We start from the raw sequence: 12,435 nt of genomic DNA, 5'->3' as shown, positions 1-12,435 counted from the left end.
CTGCTCCAGTGTGAACTAGTTGTTTTCCAGTCTTTTGCGCAGCTGTTTTTATAGGACCTTCCTTTGCAATGCTCTATGGTTGGACTCTTTCCTTTTTTTTCCTTCGTCGTATTTATTGAGGTTTAATTACATCCAGTAAAAATCACCCATTTTAGTAAACAGTTTGGTGATTGTGAAGAATGAGTGTTCTCATGTGGAGACCTTGTCTGTCAACCCCAAAAGTTCTGTGTGCCCCTTTGTAGCCAGTTTGCCTCCTGTTCCCAGTCCTTGGCAACCAAGGATCTAATTCCTGTCTCTGTCATGTTTACCTTTTCCAGAATGTCATGTAAGTCAAATCATAATACTTTCTTGTGTGGTTTCTTTCACTTAGTATAAAACTGTTGACATTCGTGTACGCTGATGTATGCGTCACTCTGTCATTCGTGTTTTTATTGCTGAGTAGTATTGGATTATATGGCTGTACCATGATTTGTTCATCGCCTCACCAGCTGGTGGAAATCCGGGTTGTTTCTAGTCTGGGGAAATAGAGAATGAAGTTGCCATAAACATGCACATACAAGTTTTTTGTGGACATATATTGGTATTGGGTAAATACCTACCCAATGGGATTGCTGGGCCTACCAGTGAGATTGCTGGGGCAGTTGATAAGTGTGTGCCTAACTTGATGGGAAGCTGCCCACCTGCTTTCCTAAATGGCTGTTCTGATCCTCCATAGCACCTGGTATTGTCACTTATGTGTGCTTTTTGCGATGATTGAATTAAATGTGGTGTCCATTGTCATTTAGTTTGCATTTCCCTACTGACTAATGACATAGAGCACCTTCCCCTGTGTTTACTTGCCATCCACGCGTCCTCCTGGTAAAGTGTATGAACAAATCTTTTCTTTGCATTTTTTTTTTTGAGACAGTCTTTGTTCTGTCATCCAGGCTGGAGTGTAGTGGTATGATCATGGCTCACTGCAGCCTTGAACTCCTGGGCTCAAGCAATCCTCCTGCCTCAGCCTCCTGAGTAGCTAGGACTGCAGGCAAGCACGCCATGCCTGGCTAAGTGTTTTTTGTTTTTTTTCTAATTTTCTGTAGCGACAGGGTTGCACTATATTGCCAGGCTGGTTTCAAACTCTTGGGCTCAAGCAATCCTCCTGCCTCTGCCTCCCAAAGTGCTGGGATTACAGATGTGGTTTACTTTTTAAAAAACATTGGTGTATTAGGGTTCTCTAGAGAGACAGAACTAATTATATATATATATATATATATAGGATATATATACAAAAGGGAGTTTATTAAGTATTAACTCACACGATCACAGGGTCCCACAATAGGCTGTCTGCAAGCTGAGGAGCAAGGAGACCCAGTCCGAGTCCCAAAACTGAAGAACTTGGAGTTCGATGTTTGAGGGCAGGAAGCATCCAGCATGGGAGAAAGATGTAGGCTGGAGGGCTAGGCCAGTGTAGTCTTTTCACATTTTTCTGCCTGCTTAGATTCTAGCCGCATTGGCAGCTGATTAGATAGTGCCCACCCAGATTAAGGGTGAGTCTGCCTTCCCCAGCCCCCTGACTCAAATGTTAATCTCCTTTGGCAACACCCTCACAGACACACCCAGGATCAATACTTTGCATCCTTCCATCCAATCAAGTTGACACAGTATTAACCATCACAATTGGGTTGTTTGACTTCTATTGTTGAGTTGTAACAGTTTATATTTTATATACAAGTCTCTTTTCTATCACATATTTGTTTTACAAAATGTTTTTTCAGTCTGTTGCATTTCCTTTTCTTAACAGTGTCTAAGTACGTTAGAGGGGTTTTTTCTAAGTTTTTGTCTCTTTTTCTTCCAAAGTCATTGTCATTTATTACCTTGGTTTTCCTTCCGTTCTGTTGGCTTCACTCATATGCCTGGTGGCTTGTAGGTGTTGTGACTTTTTTCCCCTGGCTTTTCTCCTGAGGGGAGTCTGCCTGGGATAGCCAAGTGGCCTGGGCAAGACACAGCAGGTTGCCCACACTGCAGGATGACAGGGTGGGGACTGGCATGCAGGGTGCAGTTTTCTAACTGTCAGCAAAACGAGGCGACCTTTATTCTGTGGGTTCCAGCATGGAAGCCTTTAATTCTCCCATCCCACTTTTTGCCCGGGGGTGGATGCTAGCAGGCAGCGGGTGGGGGTGCTGGCTGAGACAGTGTCCAGTACACTGACCTTTCATTTGTCCTCTGTTTATTGTTCCTTAATGACTCTGAGCCAGGAGCCTTTCTGAGGTCCCCCAAGGCAGCCTGACTTCACCACCTCTGTAGCCCCTTCCTGGCATAGTCTAGCTTGAGACTTTCTGTTTTCGTTTAATCAAAATCCGTGCTGATCTCCAGTAATGTGTTGAAATCTCTCATTTGACGAGGGTAGTAGTGCCCTCCACTCCATTCTCTTCCTAGTTTAGGTCTGTCTTTTACTTCTGTGCTTTGTCAGAGGGGTCTTGGGAGTGATGTTAGGCAAATGCGTATGTCAGGTGTCATTTGAACACACAACCTGTTTTGAACTTAATATGGCACCAGTTGTAGGTGGTTTTGGGTTTGTCGCAGACACAGGTGATGGAATCAGCTTCTCCCTTTTGAAACTTGTTTTTAATCATGGACTAACTTCATTGTTCTCTCACATATTTGATTCATGGTCTCATTAAGAGTTATAGAAAAAGATGATATTTGATTGTGTTTACAGTGAAATATATACAAATACGAGCATTTATATTTTGTTAATAACTATTAGGATCTGCTGGAACTGCAGATTTTACTGAGGGGAGAACTGGTGGTACTGGATGCGACCCCCACCCACCAGTGGATGAGGCTTCTCTGAAACAGACCAGATGCGTATTCTCCCCAGTTAGCATATCCATAAACTATGGCACATTTGCTGCCTAAAAGAACCAAGAAGCTTCTTTGCTTCCCTTATCCTGCTTTGTAGTCTCAGATTGTTGTGAGTTCTGACTTTTCTGACACCATGTAGAGCGTGGGCTCTGGAATCAGACTGAGGTTTGAATCCCAGTTCCAGCACTTACTAGCCGTGTGACCTTAGACATGTGGCAATCTCTCTGAGCCTCATAGTCTCATCCATCAATTGGTGCCTATCTCATCGTCTTGTTTGTGGATTCAGTAAGTTACAGCGTGTAAGTCCCCTAGCCCAGAGTCTAGCAGGCCATTTTAACACTCAGTAAACACTGATTCTAGATATCCCTAAGTCTCTGCCCCTGGAGGAGCTCCCTATGCATCTGTAGACATTTTAACTCTGGATCCTATTATCCCTTTTGTCTTTTAAGCCCTGCCTGTGTTGCCAGAGGCACTATGCCCCATTCTGGCCATGGCAGCCCGATTCTTGGGCTGGCCCTAACTCAGGTGTGGTGCTCTCAGAAGGCTGCACAGGTTCTGCTTTGGTCTATGCCTTCATGTCACCCAGTTCTCCTCTAGGCTGCAAGCCTGCCGGAGCCCCGGCTAAGGCCTGCAGCTCTGTTCTGGCTGTGGTGAGGATGGGCTCCCATCACTTCTACCATCCACTACCTGTGTGGTCTGGACAAATTACCTGCTTGTTACATATTATTTCATTTAGAAATTGGAGGTCAGAGCAGTCATATCCACTGTGAGGGTTCTGTGAGGATAAAATGAGATGGTCTCTGTGGAGTGTGTAGCACAGTTCCTGGCACAATGTAGGTGCTCAATAAATCTTGCTGGTGCTTCCCTCTGGCTGGGCCTTGGCTCTCATCCTGGCACCATTGGAGTCCTACTGTCCAGGGTCTGCTGTCCTGTGTGCCTCCTCCATCTGATTCCAGGGGCTCTCCTGGCCTGAATTTTCAGCCCCTGCACCCACTGCTCAGCGCTGCCTTTCCCCTTTGAGCATTATTTAATTTAATAAGCACGTTAAAAATATTACAATGTATCATTTTTTTCTAAGCACTTTGCAAATATCGGCCCATTCAATTCCTATAACTACCTTACAAAGGAGGTGCTATTATTAATGCCATTTTTCAGATGCAGAAAGTCAGGCACTGAGAGTTTAAGTGACTTGTCCGGGGTCACACAGCCAGGGAATCAGCCCTGGTCCATGTAAGTCCTTAACTACTATATGCTGTGGCCTCTTTTTTGTGACCCTTGTGCCCTCAGAGCTCACTCCTGAGACCAGAGCCAGCCCCTCTGCCAGATCCCAGGTGGGTAGCTTTCATGGAATTCTGTTACTCCTGCTTGGGCCTCTAGACCCCCAACTTCCACACAAGGAAGGTGTGGACATCATGCACCTTTGCTACTGCCACAGCAGTCAGTATATATGGTCTCCTGGGGTGAATATAGATAGAGAAGAATGTAGACTTCCTTGTGGGTGACAAGGCATGGAAGTCCCTGAAGGACACGCCAGCCATTCTCTTTTATTTGCCCATCTCCTTAGCCCATTCTTAACTCTGTCACAAGAGTCTAGGCCCTGAATGCCTTACTCCCCAGTCAGACCCACTCTGGTCAGGTCCCCAAAACTGGCACTGTCTCCCTGACTGCCTTACTGGGTCACCTATCTCCCAGGGTGTTTCAGAACTCCTTTGGTTAGGTGTGTAATTGTCCCACCAGTTCTTCTGAAGATGATTTATAAAAGCAAATCTGGCAGGTCTTTCCTGTTGTTTTTTTTTCCTTCCTGTGAGAGGGTAGGATGGGAAGAGTGGGAGAAACATGGAGGGAGGAGGAAGAAGAAAGCCATTGAGCACAGTGGTGATGTGCTGTTGGCTGGTGCCAGCCTGGCAGTGGTCCTGAGGTCTGTTGTAGTGACTTGCCCTTGAGGCAATGCATTTTCCATGTGGACACGTTTGATGAACGTGATTTGGAGATGACTGCAGTGAGAGTTAGGCACACGTGGAAGGGCCATGTGCTGACGCCAGCTTCCTGTGGCCCGATGGCCTAGATGCCGTGGGGGTCTTCAGAGAGGACTTGTCACCACTCCCCAGTCTCCTTTCCCAAGGCCTTACCTGATGGACTCCAGACACGGTCAGGGTTGGGCCTTTCTCAGCTCACCTCAAGGCGTCTGACTCCCAGACCCCTAAGCACAAAACCGGCAGCTAGTGGAGTGAGCCTCATGGTGGGGTGGCCCAGAGCAGCTTTGCAGGGGCGGCTGAAACCAGTGTTGATTCTTGCTTTCACCTAGGAATGCTTACAGGTGGGGGTATTAAGACTAAGTTGTTTTTGCACAGTTAGGGATTATTTCCACAGTGTCTTTGTGATAAACATTCTTCTTTGACTGTCAGATGAATGTCTAAATGAATTTTTTGTTGTTAACGTGTTTTTTATTTAAGGCAGCTGGTCAGATACCCCTTTGGTTCTGGGCCCACTGATTTTGAGTTGTCTGTGGATGCCAAAGAAGGTATGGCCAGGAGGTACCTGGCTATCTTGGACGGGAGCTCAGGAGAGAAACTTGGGCTGGACACAGACATGTAGTTGAAGCCACAACAGTCAGTATATGTGATCTTCTAGGGAGAAATATAGAAGAATGTAGAAGATGACCTTGGACAAGTTGAGGTGGAGATTGTGTCAGAAAAGAAAAGAGCAGCCGGAAAATAAGACTAAGAGTGAGGGGCCCGAAAGGTGGGGAGACAACAGGAGAACACAGTGTGCAAAGGCAAGGCAGAGGACAACAAATATGGTGGAGGCCAAGAGCGGCCGGTGAAGGGGCACTAATTTCCTAGTTGGGAAGTTGTCTTAGGGGAAGGAACAGTTACAGGGGAGCAGAGAGCAGGGAAGGCAGGTAGGAGAGGGGAGTGAGTTTAAGTCGTTCTCTTGCAAGGGAGAAGAGTGAGCAGGAGCTGGAGGGGACAGGGTCTGGGAGAGGTGTTTTTTATTGTTATTAATATTAATGGGAGAAGCTTAATGCATGTTAAAATGCTAGCAGGAAGGAGAAATTGGAGAGGAAGACGTGGAAGGTACAGGGATGACAGAGGGCATCAGAGTAAGATCTCTGAGAAGGCAGAGGGGTGGGATGGGGGCAGGAAGAGAGCGAAAGAAGCCCCTCTTTCATTAAAGCCAGAAGGAGGGAGAGGATGCAAGGACATTTAAGTTTGGTGGCAGGAAGTTTTCTTCTCATAGCATCTGTTTTTCCCTGATGAGCCTGAGGAACACCCTGGTGACAGGAGGAAGGTCTCAGCAGCACCTGGTAAAGGACTGCACAGGCTCTTAGTCTCCTCACATCCAGTCAGCTCAGCCACGAAGTCAGGGCCAGGGACCGTCTGGGCAAGATGTGGGCCTCAGTGCCCATGGGAAGGGCTGTGCGACAGTCCCTGGGCAGCGCAGTGGCTCACCACAGACACAGAGCTACCAGGGCTGTACTGGTCTCATCCCAAACCCTTGTCTCCCTTCTAGAATCAGCCTTGTCTCCTCTGGTCAATTTTAACTAAATTACACTCAAATAAGTTCCACAGTGTGGACCTTTTTTAGGCATTAGTGACTGGAAGAGTTTTGTTCTATTACTTCACATTTTCCTAAACCCACTTAACACGGATGGAATCTCTTGTAATCCTGTAAGACCAAACACAGAAGAGGAACTGCGCCAAAGCGGTCAGGCCCAGTACTTGTTTTAGCACAGATAGAATGGTCTTACTTCTTCTGACCTTGTGATAAATCTTCTGTGCTGAATTTGGGAGGTCTTCACACTGAGGAGTGCTCATGCTTCATTCATTCAACAGAGGCTGCTTGAGCATCTACTGCCAGCCAGGCCCTGTGCCCCGCATGTCACCTCCCTTGTCAGGCTCTGCGTCCTTCAGTCTCCGTCACAATTCTATGGGGTTAGCTACAGCATCTTCATATTTAGTACTGAAGGAACTGATGCCGAGAGAGGTGATTTGTCTGGTGTTTCCCAGGAAATAAGTGACATGGTGTGGGATTCAGAGCAAGATATTTTGGCTCAAAATCCTTTGCTCCTTCCATTTTATCAAAGTACTTCTCAAACATAATGTTTTACTCTGCTGATGTGTTAATTTTAAATGTTACATGCATTCTAGTGCTAAAGATTCCTTAGGAAATTGTTAAAACCCAATAACTCCACATAGAGTTTTTGAATTAGGGTCTTAGAAATGTTCAAACCAAGTAAATTTAGGGAAGATGTATTAAGTACCAACTGGTTCTTGCCTGCATGATATCAGCAAAATGAAAGAGAAATAATAATAGATTTTGTTAATAATTCAAGACAGTAAAGAGAGAATGGTGTGGGAAAAAGAAGACGTTTGGCGTTCAAGCTGAGTCTGAATACTGCCTTGTTGCTTAACAGCAGCGTGCCCCTGGGAAGAGGAAGGCAGGTAACCTTTATCAAGTACCTGTCACGTGCTAGGTGCTTTGCATGTCTTAATCTAATTTAATTGTTATAATGAGCTTCACAGATAAATATAGTATCATACCCACTTTAAGATGAGAAACTGGAAGTTCTAAGAAGATAAGCATTGTGCAGCTGGTGTGTGGCCAGCCAGGATCTGACCCTGGGGTCCACACTGCTCCCTTTCTGGGTGTTGTCTGAAGTTATTACGGTGTGGAAATAAGACCACAGAGTCTGTATTAAATTCACGCATGCACATGTGCGTGTGCGCGCACACACACACACACACACACGACTTCTGCTATTTATTTGAAAATTCAGGAAAAATACAAAGGGAGCAATTATCAGCTAGAAATTGGGCAACAACCGTGCCTCAGTCCTGAAACATCAGTTTTATGAGTTGGGTTTTATATTTGGTTATAAACCCATACTTTTCCAGGACTGGCTTTGTGATTCACTGGGGAGAGAGGCCTTTGTCTTCACAAACAAACTTTAAAAGGGCAATAATAACATATATTTGCAAAGTGATTCAAGTATGTGTTTTAAAGAGAGGGAGATAGTACATGTAACTGAGGTAGGTCAAACATACATTTGAAACCGAACATAGCCTGGGTGCAGTGGCTCATGCCTGTAATCCCAGCCCTTTTGGAGGCCGAAGCAAGAAGATCGCTTAAGGCCAGGAATTTGAGACCAGCCTGGGCAACACAGTGAGACCCCCATCTCTACAAAAATAAAAATTAAAAAAAGAAACCAAGTGCAAATATATGTCATCAGAACAAGAAGAATCATAGTAAACAGCTGTAACTTCTACAACTTAAAGAGACTCATCTCTGCTTTTGAAAAGTAGAGTCACAATATTCATCCAAGAGAAAGAAACCTCTTTATTAAAATGGATGTGGTGAGAATTACATGAGATGACATAGGTGAGGTGCCCTGTCCAGCACCTGCTGTGTGGGGAATTCTTGCTAAATGGTAGCACCAGTGAATTCTGTTGTCATTGCTATTACTTGAGTCTAAGTTGTGAGGGTGTGAAGGACATGGCAGGCTCCAGGTTGTTTGTGTTCTCTTGTGTGGGTGACCTTAAGGACAGAAGTGAGGCACCAGGAGGAGGTGTCTCGGCCTCTGGCTGATTCCTCTGTGTTCCTAAGTCCAGGGCATTCATCTTGTGACCAGGAGCTGCTGTTGCCTTTAGCCAGGCTCCCACCAAGCCCCTGTCTGTGGCTGATTGTCAGGTCCTAAGGTCTGTTTGACAGGCGTGGCCCTTCAGACGTGACTGCTAGTGGCCAGTTTTGTCCTGGGCTGTTCCTACTGCTCCCCTCCCTGCTCTCCTAGGAGACCCCTGATCTGTATCTATTGTAGCTGCTGGGCAGCTGCCTCTCACTAAAGATCTTATGAAAACTCTAGGTCAATGGCAAAAAACCAATGTTATTAGTAATACTGAGGCCTGGTAGGAATTAAAAGGCAGTCTTGTAACTTATAGGTGGAGAATTTCAGAATTTGCAACCTTTGCTACCTTTCCTCTAGTCTGTTTCAGGGCTCCACAAGGCACACACTGAGAATGCTGGGCATTTGGATGATGGCTTCTCCTTGGTCCTTTTTTGTAGCACCAAGTAATCCCATTAGATTGCTCCTATTGTGTCCAGCTTTTATCCCTTGGCTAAGAGCCAGCCTTACTGATAAATAAAATCTAGATAATTCAGTTCTTCAAATTATAATGCTAAACCTAGTGGAAAAAAAGAGACAAGGCCCCTGAACAAGATATTAAAGGGGACCTTTCCTTCTGCATGCTTTTGGTTACATGAGGGATTGGAGGGGCCAACTTCAGGACAGAATCTGAGGTCATACCAGAAGCTTCTCTGATTGCAGTAGGCTTGGACTGAGACTTTGCCTCACACCAGGAATGGATGATGTCATGTGGCCAGTGAAATCTGAGATTTTTTAATGGAGCCCTGGCATCACAACTATGTGGGGATGAGTTCTGCTGGTTAAAACATTTCTGTGCCCCCTCAGACAATTTGCATTGTAAGAAGGACTTCTGGTCTTAGAGAAGCTGGCAGAGTGGCAGTGGATTTCTTTTGGCACAGAAATCCTGGGAAACATGGCCAGAGTTGTTGAGAAAAGTAATCCAGTTATCCTCATTTCTGGTAGTCCCAGGCTGCACCGTCACCTACAAACCCAGCCCTTCTCTTCCACCTGGTAAAGATGGGAACAGCCAAGGTGTCAGCCCTTTCCCACCTTCATGCATGCTCATGTTCCCATTTAATGCCCCTGGTGTATTTTGCATCCCAACTAGAATCACTGTTGAAATTCATTCTGTGCTTCCTAGGAACTAGCCAGCTGTGGATGGAGTAAGAAGGAGAAACACAGTCTTGCCCCTAACGTTGTGGCCTTTACCCGGAGGTTTAACCAGGTAAGCAACACCCCTTGCATGTGCCTATCCAGAGAGCAATCTGCTGCTGTCCCCTGTAGGCTGCGAGCCCCCTGCCAAAGCTGTCTCCCAGGCTCCCAGCTGGCCCCAGATCCAGCTTCTCATATGAGTCCCCCACCTTTATCCAGTTTTGTGCCATTATAGTCCATTTTCACAGAGCAGGTGGAACTGAACATACCTTTCCTATGCTTAAATCACTTCAGTGACTTCCAGTTTCACTTAAGCTAAGGTTCAAGTACCTTAATATGCTTTGCAAGGTTCAGCATGGTGGATCTCGCTTCTGTCCACTCCTCCAGCCTCATCTCTTTTCCCTCCTCCTGGCCTTCCTTCTCTTACTGATATACCTTATCTCTCTCCTGTCAGGCTCCATGTGTGTGGTCTTCACAGCCCAGAATCCTTCCTCCCTGTTCAACTTCCAATCAGATCTCAGCCTAAATGTCATTTCTTTGGGGAGTCTTCCCTGAATCCCCAGCCTGTGTGAGGTCACATATCCCCACATTGTACCCTGTGCTCCCTGTGATCCTTTACTAATTTGTCCTCATGTTGTATAACTCTGTAGTCTCCACCTTCCTTGCCGTCCTGGGAGCCCCATGAGCATGTCTATCTTGTTCATTACTGTGTCCCCCACCACCTTGCCCAATGTCAGGCATATCATAGACCCTCATTAACAATATATGGAACGAATAGATGAGGTGCTCAGGAAGTACTTTTTAAATTGAATTTTCTTGAATTCCTGATGGCCTGATCCCTGGCCTTGCACTACTTTAAACTGACTTGGTCCAACAAGAACCTGTGCTCCAGGTATGAAGATCTGGAATGATGATTGGAGACTTGGATCAACTGAGGGAGGTAGGGTGTCTTATTTCTCAGCCAGACCTGTGTGATCTTCAGGAGAAAGCATGCAAACCAAAACCCCAAATTGTACTGTTGACAGATTTCCTTCATTCTTATTTTTCTGGTTTCTAATGAGGCCAGTAGCCTAGAGGTTGCGTAGTATGTATGACTGGCCCTCTGGGTGATGGGGCCTGGATTCCCTTTGGGCCCTCTCTCCAGCTGGGCCTTCTCTCTCAGAAATGCTTGGTCTTGTGCATCACTGTTGCTCAACCCTCTCCAGGCTTCTCCAGCCTTGACCTTCCACCCCAAGTCCAGCGGGATCCTCAGAAAGGCACCAGCTTGTAGTTTGAAGATTGAGGCTCGAATTAGCATTATTATTATTTGATGAGATATAGTAGGAACCAAGAAAGACCTAGGTGCATCTGGAGTAGGGGCTGCACACTGTTTGTTTTGAAAAGAGAAGTTCCAAAGTCTTTTGCTTCTTTCTTCTTTGTTTTGAAAAATCGTCTCTTTTCAACTGAGCTTAGTCTTTAATTAAAAACAAAAAAAGTGTGAGAATTTTGTCAGGGAATTCATAGTTTCCTTAACAAAACTATTTGACTGGGAGCCAACTCAGTCCCCACCTCTGACCAGCCACAGAGCTCCCAGAGGAGGGTCTGCTGGGGCTCTGATGTAATCTGCTTTGCATGTGGATGCCAGGTCAACTTGGCAAAGGCGATGTGGCTTATTCTGTGAACAATTGTGTTGTGTCCAGCTCAGACCAAGTGATGAAATGAGCCAGAAGCAAAGTCACATTTTTTTTCAAACAGTGCTCTGGGAAATGGTCTTCCTGCTGGCCTATCAGCCACTCGGAGAGCCAGCAGCTTCTGGACATAGCCCTGGTAGCTCTGGTTTGAAAATTGGCCAGAGGCCAGGCCTGGTCAGCCATTGGAGCTGCCTTCTTTGGGATGAACTCGTTGGCGTCCCTTCCTGGCAGAATTTTATGTGTGAGAACAACACTCATCAGACTCCAAATAAAAGAAAGCAGGTCACTTACCTGTCTGAGCCTCAGCTTTCTTTTCTGTAACTGAGAATAATAGTAGTGCTCTCCTTGCACTGTTGTTATGAAGAACAAATGGAATATGAAGAGCTTTAGCACAATGTCTGGCATGTAGTAAGCATCCAAATGTTTTGGGAGAAGAAAAGAGAAATGTGAAGATCAGCTGATTGGGAGGAGGTTGCCAGGGGATTTGAGGCTTCTTGTGGCCAAACAGAAACCCAGTGGCTAGTGCTTGCCTGCTTCTCCGTGGGATCCGAGTCCCTTGGGATTTGCTCATAGAGTGGCTGAGGTGGAAGAGTTTGGCCAAGTTCACTAAAGGTCTTTTATGAGCCAGCCTATGTTACAACCCCAAGGAATACCCTGTGTAGCACAGAAGTTCTCAATCTTTTTTGGGTCTTGGGTTCTTTTGAGAATCTGACAGTATCACATATGAATGTTCCTCCAGAAAACTGCAGAGATATACAAATTTGCATTTAATTTTAGGGTGTTCACTGCCTTCTGGGAGTTTATGTGTGGACATTTATGGGTCTGCGGACAATAGACTGAGAAGCTGTGTCTCAGGGAATCCCACAGGCCTGGGTGTGAGTCTTATCGCAACAACTTATTAGCTGTATGATCTTGGGTTGGCTTTTGGCCTCTCTCAGCCTCATAGTCCTCATTTATAAAACAGGAAGAATCATTTTAAGTGGTTTTTGAAGACTAAACAAGAATCATGAATATAAACGGGTTACCCCAGTGCTTGACACTTAGTAAACATTCCATGTAAGCTTAAACAAAGGGGCAGAGTAGTAGGAGCTATGAGCTGAAAGGAAGGTTAAGACCAGACCAACA

At 45.7% G+C, this 12,435-nt stretch overlaps 1 protein-coding gene across 16 annotated transcripts in view; it reads left to right on the top strand.

The window, feature by feature from the left end:
• The window catches only part of RALGPS1 (Ral GEF with PH domain and SH3 binding motif 1), a 309,604-nt gene that overhangs the window by 111,225 nt on the left and 185,944 nt on the right, over positions 1–12,435 (top strand). For all 16 annotated transcript variants that reach the window (XM_034929086.2, XM_055117597.1, XM_034929081.3 and 13 more), the window contains one exon: positions 9,630–9,713. In XM_034929086.2, coding sequence (XP_034784977.1) covers positions 9,630–9,713 — 84 coding nt within the window. The remainder of the gene's footprint in view (positions 1–9,629; positions 9,714–12,435) is intronic.

Source organism: Pan paniscus, chromosome 11 (genome assembly GCF_029289425.2).
Source record: "Pan paniscus chromosome 11, NHGRI_mPanPan1-v2.0_pri, whole genome shotgun sequence".
Classification (NCBI taxonomy): domain Eukaryota; kingdom Metazoa; phylum Chordata; class Mammalia; order Primates; family Hominidae; genus Pan; species Pan paniscus.
Note: the sequence above shows the minus strand (reverse complement) of the source record. Positions and strands in the feature narration are given on the sequence as shown.